Source organism: Galeopterus variegatus, unplaced genomic scaffold (assembly GCF_000696425.1).
Source record: "Galeopterus variegatus unplaced genomic scaffold, G_variegatus-3.0.2 Scaffold161, whole genome shotgun sequence".
Classification (NCBI taxonomy): domain Eukaryota; kingdom Metazoa; phylum Chordata; class Mammalia; order Dermoptera; family Cynocephalidae; genus Galeopterus; species Galeopterus variegatus.
The window spans coordinates 694,005-708,916 of NW_007726272.1; the positions used below are offsets into that span (position 1 = coordinate 694,005).

The window sequence follows — 14,912 nt, forward strand, 5'->3', positions numbered from 1 at the left end:
GGAACCAGCCCAAATGTCCATCATCGGATGAGTGGATATGGAAAATGTGGTATATCTACACAATGGAATATTACTCAGCTATAAAAACGAATGAAATACTACCATTTGCAACAACATGGATGGACCTTGAGAGAATTATATTAAGTGAAACAAGTCAGGCACAGGAAGAGAAATACCACATGTTCTCACTTATTTTGGTGGGAACTAAAAATAAATAAATTCACACACACACACACACACAAAACCGGGGGGCGGGGGGAAGAAGACATAACAACTACAGTTCCTTGAAGTTGACACGACAAGCAAACAGAAAGGACATTGTTGGGTGGGCGGGAGGAGAGGGAGGAGGGAGGGAGGTTTCGGTAATGGGCCACAATAATCAACCACATTGTATAGCGACAAAATAAAATTAAAAAATAATAATAATAAAAAATAAAAAGTCACATTTATAAGTCAGAATGGTGATTACCTGGGTTGGGGAGTGGGGCACATTTGGTACAGACTGAGGAGGTGCTGTATGGGATGCTAGAAATATTTCCCAGTGTGACCCAAATTATACACAAATATAATCTTATGTAGAAAATCATCAACCAGTGCACCTAAGGTTCCTATACTTTTATGCACTTTACTGTATATGTTATCCATCAATTAAAAAAAAAAGTTTACCTAGAGGATTTTCGATAAAGTCAGATTGTCATAATGTCCTAAATACAAGCTAGGAGCAAATTAAACAACTGGGGGAGCAGGATTCAATGGAGTCACCAGAGGCCTGACCTTTCACTCATGGAGCACTGACTAAGTGCCAAGTGCTAGGCATAGGCAGGGAGCCATAGCCAAACCTTACAGAGCTCACAGTGCAGCCACGGGAGTACTGTGTACTGCCACGTGGCCCATGCAAATGCTCGGAGAAAGGAGGTTCCCACAGGAGTAATATGGGGCAGCGGGAAGAAGGGGCGAGTGTGCCAGTGCTGGGGTGGTGGGGTGGAGGGAAGCTTAGGAGGGCTTCATACAGAAGAAAATGACTAATCTGAGTCTTGAATGTCAACAGGAGTTCACCGGGATCCTTGGGAAGAAGGGAGAATAACAAGGAGGCCAGCTCAGAGCCCACAGGAGCCCGCTTGCTAGATGTGCCCAGAAGACGCTATTCACTCTTTATTTCTGTTAAGGTCTGGGTCACCTGGAGCCAGTGTGCTTGGTAACAGCTGTGGTAGCCTTGAACACAACGTGCTCAAAATAGAAGCTGATATACAGCCATCTGGACTTCCCAGGAAGTCAGGGTGCTGGTAGGGGGCCAGCCTGCTCCTAAAATTCACCATTCATAAAGGAGTTCATCATGCCCATGGCCTTGGAAGAGATGTGGGGGGGCCCTGTCTCAGCATCCCACAGATGCAATCCATTGAGTGGGTTTCTTAGCGCCTGCAGCGGGGAGGAGAGAAAGCAGTGGCCGGAGAGTGACTGGAAAAGGGGCCATGAGGGCAGCAGGCAGGCTGCCCCGGGAAGAATCTTGGCTGAGAACAAAAAGAGAATGAGACTAGTGGCCAGAGTAGGGCAGGGAATGGAAAGACAGGGTGTGTGGCCCCGGATTCTGTCTGGATCTGTAGGAGCTCTCATGACAATCAGAGCCTTCTAGGCTCTCCCTGGCCTGGCCCACTAGCCTTCTGAGGAAGCAACTGGAATCCTTTTGTTCAAACAGCTCTGCTAAGGGATTTGAGAAGTAGGAAAAAGGGTTTCCCCTAAGAAAGGAGACAGGCTGTGTTGACTAACAAAACCATGCCCAATGTAAGGGCAGACCTGGGCCCAGATCTCAGACCTACTTACTAGCCAAGTGACCCTGACCAAATGAGCCTCAGTTTCCTCATCTGTAAAACAGAGACAAAGTAGCTCCATCACAGGCCACCATGGGGCTAAAACAAGATCCTGTATGCACAATGCCTGGCTTAATACCTGGCACAAAGGAGCACTCAAGAAATATTTATTGACCTTCAACCTCACGGCAAATAAATCACTAGGATGAAAGAGATGGCAGGGGAGGGGCTGACCTTTAAGAAACAATCACATTCCTTGTTTTTAGCTTGACTCCCCAGCTCCTAGCAACTTGCTGTTCACTGGCCTTCTGGTTTGCTAGTGGGCTAGACTCAGCCTCCCTAAGGTGCTCCTGGGCCCCTGCTGACCCTCCCAACTCCAGTCTCCAAGGCTGGGACTAGCAAGGTATAGAGCACAAAGCAAGGGTGGGCTCACAGGCTTAGGGGCCCTTCCCCACCCCCCAGCTTGAGTCCTGCCTCCACTGCTCACCACCTTCTCCTCTGTGGGCCTCAGTTTCCACATGCATCAAGGGGCTCATATTACCATGTCCTTCATAGGGTTGCCAAAAGCATACTTTCTTGTTACTCTTTCCAGGTAATAATAACCATCATGAATACTCAGTGAGCACTTGAAATGTGCCCAGCACTGCTCTGGGCACCTTATATACATTGTCTTACTTCATCTTCCAAATAACTGAATAGAGAAAGGAGATACCCAGGACGAGGAACTTGCCCAAGGTCACCCACTGGGAGGGAGGCAGAGCAATGATTTGAATCCAGGAAGTCTAGCTCCAGTGCCCACTTGCATCACCATTCTACTACGCTGCTCAAACATTCACTCCCTTCCACAAGCACTTGCTGCACAGCCCAGCCCTGGGCCAGCCTCTCGAGGAACTGATGTAAAGACTAAACCAGGCTCATGTCACACTAATTGGAGAAGCAGGTAACTGTGGAACAAAAGCCCAGTGACAGTTTACATATCTCTCATTAGGTGGCCCTCCAACTTAACAATAATATGGTCATCCTTTTATCTCATATACACAGAGACCGAACATCACAAGGGGACACAGTGGCCCAGATTTACACCAACCATGAACAGTGGCTTGCAGAATGTGGCTTTGCAATTGGCTGCAAAGGGAAGCTGGGCCGATAACTGTGGCAGAGGGAGCCTATCTTCATGCCAGAGCAAGGTGATCAGCAAGCAGACATCAGCCGGACTAGACGCTGGGGTGATGCATGAGCACATTAGACGCCAGAGCGTGAGTAATGTGGAGCTGCTGAACCAAAGCCCAAACACACATCCGGAATGCACAATTGCGGCCACATCAGTGAGGCGGTTTGATAACGCTGCCAAATATAATGGGGAAAATAAAACCTTTTGAGTGGGGAAACATGAAGAGGTAACAGGCCACTTCCATTAACAAGAGGAACATGGCACTCTTCTCCATGAATGGGCCAATTATCAGGCAGTATTGCAGCTGCAGAGGCATAAACCAAGGAAATGCCTATTTATTTGGAATCAGAACAGATTCAGCTTATGGGACTTGCGTGGTCCCAGGCTCAGCACTCTGACTCTGGGACCAGCAGCAAGGAACATCAAGATGGTGCTGCGATTTCTTCCTGGAAAGCAACCCCTGGTGTGCCTCTAGGTCTGTAGGGGGCCAGCTTTGTCTCTCCTGCCTTCTCCACCCTGGGTCACCTTCTCTGTCCCCCTCAAAACCCTGCATTATGTCTGGCACTGTCTCTGGCATTAGTCAAGAGCCAATAAGTGCTTGTGGAATGACTTGATTGCAAGATCCTCATGAGCATCAAACAGGCCTCTTTGATCATACAAAATAAAATACCTCACACTACCTCATTAAACAATGACATACCGAGCACGTATTGGGTATTTCTTTAGGAAGAAATTTTTACTATATCTTGTTTTACTATATCTTGTTCTCTAAAAAAAGATAATGAACTACGAAATATTGATGTGTCTCAGTTACCTGAAACAGTCAGTCCAGAACGCTACACTGCCCAATATCTCACACTAAACTGGGAATGACTATTACTGCAGATAGTTAGAAAAAAAGCACAGAATAGAAACAGTACGGGATGTGGGGCTGGATACCTGTAATCCCAATGGAATGATCACTTAACCTCTGATAGCCTTGGCTTCCTCATGGGGAGAACGTGACGATAACACTACCTCACTCACTGGGTTATTATGACATGAAATGAGACATTAAATGTGACAAACAAGCATGCTCATCTTGTATAAAATGAAAAATGTCCCCCTCTCCCACTGACCCAGTAAGTTTCTTGCTTACTGGCCTCTCTTCTGGTCCTAGACACCCCCAGCTTGTTCCCAGCGAGGTCTCTGACCCTCCATTTCTCACACCTCGATCTCTAGCCCCTTGCCCCAGCTCTCAGCAGGGCCAGCGCCCTGTCCTCCAGTTCTCAAACACAATGCCACCTCCTTAGGGAGGACTTCCCTCACCACCACCTCTCAGAGCTGTTTCTATTTCCTTCCCAAAGTAAAGTCTCAAGTTTACATGCACGTGCTTGTTGACTGTCCCCTTGACTAGACCGTCAGGACAGGGATGTATGTCTTGTTCTCTCTGTATTCTCTGTGGCCAGCACAGTGCCTGCCTGCAATGTGTGGGTCCTCAATACATACTCGTGGCAGGGAGTCGAGCAGGGTGAGAAGCCAGTCAGCCTGGGCTCATGACCCATCTACCACTAAAGTGTCACACAGAACAACATGATTTGAGTGACTAAAGCCCTTTAATGTTATCTTTGTCTTCTTTTTGTCCATGAAGCTGTCCAATCCATCCCTGTGCTTAACTGGAGGCTGCGCCAGGAGGATCTTCTGGGATGAAGTTATGAGCATCCCAGCAAGTGGTCAGTGGGCAATGAATCTTAAGCCGACAAGGACTTGCTGCTCCATGGGCCTCAGAACTCTCTCGGGAAACCCTGTTGGTAAACACCTCCTGGATGAGAGGTGCTCCACGCTCAGCCATGAAACGAGTGACTCACACCATGACCAACAGCCCCCACTGTTGTTAAAGCTGCTGGAGGGCCCGGAAAGGGCAGATGTCTCCGGGAAGTGAGCAGAGTGGCCCCCTCTCACCCATGTTCAGCCCCCCTGGCCTCCCATCAGATGAAGCATCCCCAAGCAAAACCCAGTTTCCTGATTTGAGGACTTTGGCACTGACCAAGACTGGATTTCCAGGGCTCACTAGAGATGTGGTTGGTATTGATAACCTCGCCAAGACTCATTATGTCAGGACAGTCAGTGTTTACAACAGAAACCACACTAAACACTGGGGCACAGTGAGGAAGAGGTTCCCATCTCCCTCAGTGTCAACTCCGGAGTCCTCCAGTGGCCTCCAAAGCTCCACATGCCTTGGGCCCTTGTCCCCTCCCTGCACTCATCTCATACTTTGCACACCCTCGCCACTCTGCTCCTTGCTGCTCCTCCAGTACACCAGGCCGTCCCACCTCAGGGCCTTTGTACTGGCTGTTCTTTCTGGCCAAAAGGCTCTTCCCCCAGATAGCTACATGGTTTGCTCCCTCGCTCCCTTCAAGTCTACGCTCATACCCTATTGAGAACTAGACCCCTACCTATGCCTCCCTGCACTGCCCCATTCCTTTCTCTGCTTTGCTACTGCTTTTCTAGAGCTTCTCACATCTAACGTGCTATCACATTTACCACCAGTTTTATTGTTCCTCAATCTCTTCTCATGAAACTGGAAGCTCCTGGAGGTCAGGGGTCTTTGTTTTACTCACTGCTGTATCTCCAGTGCCTAGAATAGTGCCTGGTACATGGTAGCTACCCAATAATTATTTGTTGAATAGATGAATAAATAATACTGACCCAGCTTCCGGTAGCTCAAAGTCTGGTTAAAAATTGCAAATACCCAAAGAAGACAGCCTGGTCATGAAAACTAACAAAGCCCCAGGGCATAGACACGAGAAGTGGTGGGGGCCTCATTTGTCTGTCCCTGCCCTTGGTTTCCAGACTTTGGCTGAAATCTGGAAGAAATCACCAATGGCACAGTGCAGACTAGGGAAGGTCCCCATTCGGCAACGAAGTGCAATCCCACTTTCCACCATGGAGCCAGCTCCAGCCTTGTGGCTGCCCTCAGCCTGTTCTGTGCAGGGTAGACACAGAAAAGCCAGGTAGGGCCTGCTTGAGTCAGGAGCCTTCACCACCGTATGCCCCTCTCCTCATCTCTGTCCACTCTGCCTACTCTGGTTTTGCCTATTTGCTCCTGCAGGACGTGACAATTCTGAAGGTCCCTGGCCTTTCTCTGGCCAACTGGACCAAGATCAGTACCCCTGGCTTTCAGTCCTAGTTACCTGGAGCCTGGTGAAAGGCTGCTTCCTCCATCTGTGGGCTTGCCTACTTTCTGCCCTGGGTGTAGAGAGAGGCAACCATTTCTAAGAAAATGAAGCCCTCCTTGATAGACAGAACATGTCACACCCTGGATTTTCTCTGATTCTGTCAAATCTTCTTATGCGTGAACCAGAACTACCACACTTAATACTTCTGCAGGTGACAACGGTGCCTTGGAGCTGCAATTCCACTGAGAGATTAGAGAACAGACCACAATGGCCACACAGAAAGGGAGAATACACACTGAGTTCTAGCTCTCTTGTGGGAAGGTTTGCAACTGGATCGATTAGGGCCCTTGAATTATAGAAGTCTACTTTTCCCCTTTGGTATCACAACCAACCCTCTCCCAGAAGTCTATTACCACTTTCAGGGAGAAGAATGTGTATGCTTCAGAACCAGTGCTGACTAGCTGGGGTCATCAGTAAGCTCAGGGTCACTAAAAGATGAGAAGCTTTAATCCTGGTGGTAGGGGTGCTATTCTGCCTGATGCACGCAGTGTGTGGGGGACCCAGCTGCCCTCAGGTGCAAGCCAGGGTTGGAAAGACAGCATCAGTGACGAGGGGACCTAGGCAATTATTAATGCTCTGAATCTGCGGGCACACAGCCCAGAGAAGCAAGGCTGCTACTTTCCTGGCCGTTTGTTCCACACACCACATCCTGGTGGAACATCCCGCTAAATGGAAGGCCCAGCTGCTAGAAATGACAAGTGTCACGCAGAGAACCAGTGGCTAACATTTTAGGTGTGCACTCACTCTTTCGGATTCCCAGAGAATCAGTGGGACACCATTCCAACTAGAAGTGGCGCTTATAGAGAGAGAGTTGATATCCTTATTTTGGGACAAGCAAGCCTATTCTGTCCCGGAATCCTTAGACCCCATCCTGAATTCACAGCCAACCAACCATGTGATGTGTGTGAACACACATTAGTAGTTACATATTTGCATTTTCCAGAGATTAAACCTTGGGCCAGCTGGGTCAGAAGACACAGAATGCAAATAGGAGCTTAGCACACTGTCACTAGATGGCAATGTTTACTATCAGTTCTGCCTTCGTCAACATTGTCGCCTCTGACACTTCTTCCCTCCACGCCTCAGTGTCTGCTCAGAAGGCACCTCCTGAGGGGTGCATTGCACATGCCTCCAGGTCCATTGGTCCAGAGACAACTCACCAGCCTGGGAAGGGAGGTCTTAAGTGGAGGGTGCATACTCACTGTGCCGCCTCAGAAACTAAGATCTATAATGATACCATTTAACCTTTACATGCACAATGTATGCTAGGCTCTGGAATAAGCAATCTACACAGCATTCATTCCTTACCACAACTCATGTTTGTTATTCTCACTGTAGGGGTGAGGACACCAAGGCTCAGAGAGGTGGAAAGCTCGTCCTGGGACACCTGGGCCAACGAGGAGCTCAGGTTTGAGGAGCCTGGAGAGTGTGGCTCCAAAGTCCACTCCTCCAGGCTGCCTCTTAACATGGCATGTGGAACATCACCAAAGCAACCCACCCCAACACTTCCTCCTCAAACCCTGGCTCTGAAGCAAAGAGAAGGTGGCATGTGAGGGGCAGGATCAGAAGCAATTTCTGCTCATTACGAGAATGTCATGAGAGCCCTGTGACTCTGCCACCTCTTAACCCATCTCATCGTTCATTCCTACACCAAGAGCCTCCTGAGCATCTCTGGCCAGCCCCATGATGGCACAGGCCATGCAGGCGTCTCGAGACATGGTCCCTTGTCCTCAGTGGAGACAGGGGTTGAGTCTTTCCCATGCATCACCATGTCTCTAATCTCTCAGCACAAGTACTCAGACATCTGCTGAAGGAATGGATGAGGAATGCAAACACCAAGGAAACTATTCCACAGAAACCCAGATAAAAAAAATAAGTACCTACAGGTAATGATGCATATCCCAAATTCTAATCTTATATGTTCATTCTGCAAAAATAATGAGATGTTAGCAGTTTCAGAATCAGTGTTCTCTTACTCTATTTCCCCAGACAAGAAACACTATCTGTTCTGCTTTGGAATTATAGCAAGAATTCTCTCTTAGGTGGAACCATATGATTTTAATGCACGGATGAATTTCAATTAGACATTTATCTAACCATGCTGATGTGTTTTTAATTTAGCCCTAAATTACAGTCCTTTCAAATAACTGTGCTCTCCTCTCTGCTTCTCTCTTTAATTTTGGTTTGGTTTTGTGAAAGGTCTGCTGGTAAAAATGAAGCAATACCAGTAACTTATCTACAAATTACGGGAAGGAGAAAGTAGGTTAAAAAAGACCAAGAAACTTAAAACAAGTATGAGCAAACCACATCCGAGTTAGGCAGGAAACAATAGGAGACTGATCACGCTCATAGGGAAGGAAGGTAAATCGTACCAGGACTACTGTCAAACGAGTCAGATGAGACTCACCTCTCACTCTTCCCGAATTTCAACTGTAGTCATCAGAATACAAGGTTCGATTTCACACAGGGGAGAGGTAACAACCAGAAGTAGAAAGCCAGCACTTTCACTGGGGTTAGGAACTCCTTCCACACTAGAGAGCGTCTAGTTTTCAGTTCAGGTGCCTACCACTTGTATCCCAAAGGCAGTTTGTGTGTTTCTCACAATGGAGGTGGGACCTTCATCCCAAGAAGAGGCCACTGGGAGAAAGAACAGGTCTCCTAAATGCTCCCTCTAATTAGAGAGTCCAACTAAAATGGGTATCCTAAGCTGAGATGTCACTAGTAACCTGCAATTCACTTTTGCACCAACTGCAAACCCCCACATATTAATGTCAATATCCTGCTTGTGCTATTGTACTACAGTTTTGCAAGATGTTAACGTTGGGGGAAACTAGGGAAGATCTTTCTGTATTATTTCTTACAATGGCATGCAAATCTGCAATTATCTCAGTAAAAAATTTCAGTGTACAGAACTGCATATTGATGGATGAATGGATAAAGAAAATGTGGTAAATGCACACAATGGAATACTATTCATCCTTAAAAAAGAAGGAAATTCTGCCATATGGGACAACAGGGATGAACCTTGAGGACATTATGCTAAGTGAAATAAGCCAGTGACAAAAAGACAAATACTGCATGATTCCCCTTATATGGGGTATCTAAAATTGTCAAACTCATAGAAGCAGAGAGTAGAACAGTGCTTGCCAGGGGCTGAGGGCTGGGGGAAATGGGGTGGTGTTGTTCAGTAGGTATAAAGTTTTGGTTATGCAGGTTGCTCCATAGCACAATGAATAACACATGGACTTCTGAAATTTCAGTAATGCAAGATAAAAGAGTTCTAGAGACCTGCCCGACAACATTGTGTCTATTGTCAACAAGAATGTATTATACACTTAAAATTTTGTTAAGAGGATAGATGTCATGCTCAGTATTCTTACCACAATTTTAAAAAATCCCCTGCAAACCCAAGAGCCCCAACAATCACTGGGTTTATTTTTTTGAACAGTAAGTCTAACTTCAGCACTGTAATGAGTATCTTATAGGAAGACATTCTGTGATGAAACCTTAGCAGCTAACAAAAGAAAGTCCAATATAGCACTCAATACATCCCAAATTGTTATAATGTAAATATGGTGTCAGCAGCGAGCTGGGTGGAGACTAGGCAAATTTAATGGTGAACACATGCCTCATCAAAGGGGAGCAGGGTCTGCGGAGCTTCCTGCAGAAACATGTGCATATGGGGACCAGATCTTCTGACTGTTCAAGAGATTCCAGAATCCAGACTTTGATGTGAAACTTCCTAAATTTTAATGTTAGCAATTCATAAAATTTTCTTTTAAACACTGTGAAGACCAAACCAAGCATATCTGAGGGCCAGCATGCAACTTGTCAGGCACTTGATGGGTACTTTAAATATATTTTCTCCACATCGTCACCGACAGCCCTCCAGAGCAGGGCTTGCTTTCTCTGTTTTCTACACAGGTGAAATGACGTGACCATGGTTCCCCAGCTGGTGGGGTGCTTGGCAGCTCTGCCTGGAGGCCCTACTGATTCTTCTGACTCAGCATTTCCTTACTAGCATTTTTAGCAAAAAGCTAGGTGAAGAAAGTTGCAGAGAAATATCTCTGGCTCCATAAACACAATCAGCTACATATTTTCCAGACCATCTGTTGTCATGAGATGGACCACGAGTGGAGTCTTTCCTATTCAACACAGCACCCTGTCGCCTCCAGATGAAATCCTCTTACCAAACACTTCTTCCCATTAGAGCACTTATAAGACCTGAGATAATACTCTTATTTGCATATTTGATCTACGTCCATCTCTCTACTGGTCTGTAAAGCTCCAAGTGACAGAGACTATTTATGGTTTTGTATATCCCCAGAACCAGCATGATGTCTGGCCCCCAAAAAAGGGCTTAATAAACACACATTGAATGAATCAAGAAAGGCATAAGCCAGATGAGGGCCATGAAAAGGCCCCATTCAATTCAGCTGAATGAACTCTACCACCACCAAGGACAGAAAATTTCTGGGAACCTTTTCAGAGGCTCAAACACTCCCCTGAATAGCAAAATGGCCTGGCTGGACTACTGTACACCAAAAAAACTGGAAGGCCAGGGGCCTCTTATAATTGTATTCTATACAGTGGTGGCCTTTTATCTGCAGTATCAGAATCCACTCACTCATCCAGGTATGGCAACAGTCTACTGCCCCAGGGCAAGCCCAACCCTTTTACCTTTGTGCCTATTGCCTGAGCACCTGACCGCAGAAACAGAATCCTCAGGAAACTATCTTTGTATAAAACACTCTGTGCTCATCCCTGACACGTATGCCAAGTCCATGCTACAGCCCATATGATGACAGACAAGATGCCTGCCATAAGCAACTCAGAGTAGGTAGGACCTTTGACAAGAGCGAACCAGAAGTAAGGGCCTTACAGGCTGTGCGTGTGGCAAGAACACAAGCACAGAGGCAGAAACACAGGGTGTACTGGGGGAAAAGCATGTTGGATTAGTACTAAGGAGCTCAGGACACACAAGCAGGACAGTAGGAGGACAACACAGATATACAGGGGACAAATGGGGAAAGCCTCAGGAGAAGTCACAATACTGGCCATCAGGTATTTTCCTTTAGTAGTGTTTGAAGTACAACTCTAAGGTTCCCGCGGACCATGAACATACTTTCTTTAGTACATAATTTGGTGATAACTTAAAACTTGAGAGATTTTACATAAAAATGCAGATTTTCAGCTTCTCTGGAAACATGAGAAAACCTGGCAATACTACATTCACATTCCTACAGAACAACTGCAGGCTGGGGTGGAACAGCAACTGCTCATAAACAAGGCATATGTTCTCCTATTTGCCATAGTCCCCACCACTCCCTACTGCTCTCACCCAGAAGCCTGCATCATTCATAGATGTTCACTGCCTAACCTCTGCAGATATCTGTGCTCTAGACAAGGCATTCTCTCATTCTGTCCTAATAACAGTGTCTTGCAGATACACAATCTGAGGCCCAGAGTAGTTCACTTCCATGTTTAATAACATATGATTACTCAAATTCACTATCAAATACAATTTTCCTGGGTATACATTTCAAGACTCTGATTTGGTTCCTTGAATCCCAGACCAGCTTATGTATCATCATTGCTGTATAAGCAGAATGTTGGTTTCTGATATTAGAGAAACACACAGACTAACAAAATGAGCAAAGGCTTCTTATCAAAGTTGAAAAATTGTCCTAAAGCTAATGACTTACACAACTTCTCTGAACATCCTGTTCAGTCTTAGCGTACATCTCAGACAGATCACCATTCAGAATGACTTCAGCTAATGAGTTCACCAGCGGTGCATGATGTATAATTAGGAAGACCTGGTGAAAAAGAAGAAAGAGGATTTGCATTAAAGTGTGCAGCCCTTCAACCAGGCTGGGCTACATAAATCCTGTATTAAGCAGTAATCCCTGTGAGGCAAAATCCAAAGAATGGGTCACATTTAGGTGAAATTAGTAAAAGTCTTCCTCTAAGGCTGGCCTATCCTTCAGACTGTTGTCTATTTGGCTGGCTGGTCTTCCTCGGAAGGAAGTGCATTAAGGTGAGACCGTCCCTCGTGGCTGGCTACAGCCAAATCTGGCTGAAGTGGAGCAATGTGGGAAAGGAACAGCCAACGCAGCACACTCCTTCCTTTCCACTGGCATTTTAGTGTCAAATTTGATTATGATGAGACGAGAAGGCACTGTCCCAAAACTTCAGTTATATGGAAGAAGGGGCCAGCAAATTTTGTTCCAATCAAGGACTTGGGCAAAGGATCAGCTCCATAGAGATTCTATTGCTAGAATGAGCTCTGACCCCTGCGGTGGGTTTTAGCATACTGAGATCGCATGGCAGCGTCGTTAGGTGTGGAAACTATGGGAAAGAAAAGCCACACAAGCCAGACACAGACCCAGTCATGCCAGCATGCAAAATCAGAAAGCTCTGGGCTGTCTCAGCTGGCCCTGTTACCCCACCCTGTTGCCCAGGGTTCAAAGGAACGGCTTTAGGAGTCAGGGTATTCAAAACTGCCTTGCAAAGCTGCCCTAGACACACCTGCTATTTTGTTTTAAAATGTAAAGGCAACAGGGTGTAGCACAGTGTTGGTTGTACCTTCTATATGCATATAAAAAGAATGTGTGAGCATGTTTGTATTTGCTTATTTATATATACACACAACAGTGTTTCTCAGTCTTGTCACTAATGAAACTGTGGCCTGTCCTGACACTGTAGGACATTTAGCAGCATCCTTGACCTCTACCCACTAAATGCCAGTAGCACCTCTTGCCTAAGTCATGACAACCAAAAACATCTCCAGGCATTGCCAGATGTCCCCAGTTAAGAACCCCTAGCAGAGAATGTCTCTAAAAGGACATATGAGAACCCTATAACTAGTTGTCTCTGTGGACAGAAATCAGGAGCCTGAACAAAATTAGAAAGGAAACTGAACTTTTTAACTTTAAAAATGGTTTTTGTTAAGGAAAAAATATATATATATTGTATATAAAAAAAAGTAAAGGCAGAAACTAACACTGGCTGCCTCTGGGGAATGGGACTGGGTGACTAGGGGACAAGGGGTATCAGGGTGACTTCTTTTCCCCACATACCATGTTTGATTAGAGGGAATATATTATTCAAACAAATAAATACAATTTAAATTAAATAAAAGGTACAGACCAGCATAGCCAAATATGGCACCTACCTTAAAAAAAAAAAAAAAAAAGCACATTTGTTTTTAAAATACTGGGGAGATCTTTCTTATCATAGAGACTATATAGTGTAAGCAAATAAGTTAATGAATTTCCAGGGCTGTGGCAGGGACTCAAATTTAGGCAATGATGATGGTGATGGTTTTTCTCACTTTCATCATGGCCAAATTACTGCCACACTTCACTCGACCGGAAAACTAAACCCCAATCACTGAGTTCACTCACTCCACAAATATCTACTAGGCACCTGCTCACCTGATATGAATGTGACCTTAGTTGATGATTTATTCATTCTTTTATTCAGTCTATGAACATGCTGTGAGCACCTTCTAAGGCCCCCCAAAGGCCAACTGATTCACAGTGCTCATTTTCCTGGCTCTGAACTGGGCAAAGGAGGAGAGCAAGTCACCGCAGCATACATGGAATTATGCACAGGCCAGTTTAGTTTCTGGAGGACAGCATCACCTGTTCATACTAAATTGTCATCAATGTGAATTTTTGTGGTTTTGTGGCTGTGCTTATAAAATAACTTGTAAGTATATATTGATTTTATAGTGAGATAGGGGCTTTAAGGACACAGGACTTTAGGTTTTCACACATGTAGGTGAAAATGCAGGGGGAAAAAGGGCTTGAGATTTTTATCTTTAAAAGGGGGCTGTTACTTAAGTTTGAGGAACCCTGAATTACAAACTATGCTTTCTGCAAGGTATTAAAACAAGTAATCAGATGTCTGAACTACTTGTCCTTCACTAAGAAAACAGGAGAAAGGGGTTCTTAGAGTATACATATAACTTCTCTTCACTAAAGTACCAGCTGTGGGGGTTTGGCAGCCATGCTCCCCACAGAAGACCCTGCCCATGCAATGCTCCAACAGCTGAAGGGTCCTAAGGACACTTTCCAGGGGCCTCCTGTAGCTGAGCAACTGGCCTGTGGGGGTCCTGCCAGACTCCCAGAATCCCAAGGAGGAGATGCTGGCAGATCGGTAATGAGGCGGCAGAAAAAACTTCCAGGAGAGGCTGGGTTTGTACTGAGCTCTATCACACAGAGGGGCATTCAGACAGAGTCGGCACCGTGCAGAGCTCTGAGCAAACACAGCACCCAGAACAAGACTCAGGGACATGAGCAGTGGCCAGGCCACATCCGGATCCTGATGGGCCTATCCGCTGGGAGGAGGCGGTGCCTGAATCTCTCTTCTCAGGCCAACTGGAGACAGCCTTCCCCCAAACTGGAAATAGTGGGGGATCAAATTAGAAGGATAGTCTCTCATCAAAGTGAATAAATACCTGGGCCATTGCAGAAGTGGGAACAGAGCTCTGGTCAAATGTCTGAGTACTTGACAGTCTAATGAGATGGTCTGGACTGCTTGTAATAAAAATATTTTTGAAGTTATGTAACTGAGTCACCATGGAGTTTTTCCCTTCTTGTAAATATTACATAATTACGAGAAAGAAACACACTTGTTTAAGGAGGCGAGGCAGACAAATTGGCTCAAGACACAAAACCTGGGAGCTGCAGCTGCTACAAGACACCTTCC

The 14,912-nt window shown here is 45.8% G+C and overlaps 1 protein-coding gene across 3 annotated transcripts in view; it reads right to left on the reverse strand.

The window, feature by feature from the left end:
* The window catches only part of CLEC16A (C-type lectin domain family 16, member A), a 213,042-nt gene that overhangs the window by 166,145 nt on the left and 31,985 nt on the right, over positions 1–14,912 (reverse strand). For 2 of the 3 annotated variants that reach the window (XM_008593744.1, XM_008593737.1), the window contains one exon: positions 11,900–12,013. In XM_008593744.1, the coding sequence (XP_008591966.1) occupies positions 11,900–12,013 (114 nt within the window). Of the gene's footprint in view, positions 1–11,899; positions 12,014–14,912 lie in introns of those variants that run through there. The other variant, XM_008593732.1, reaches the window with a different exon arrangement.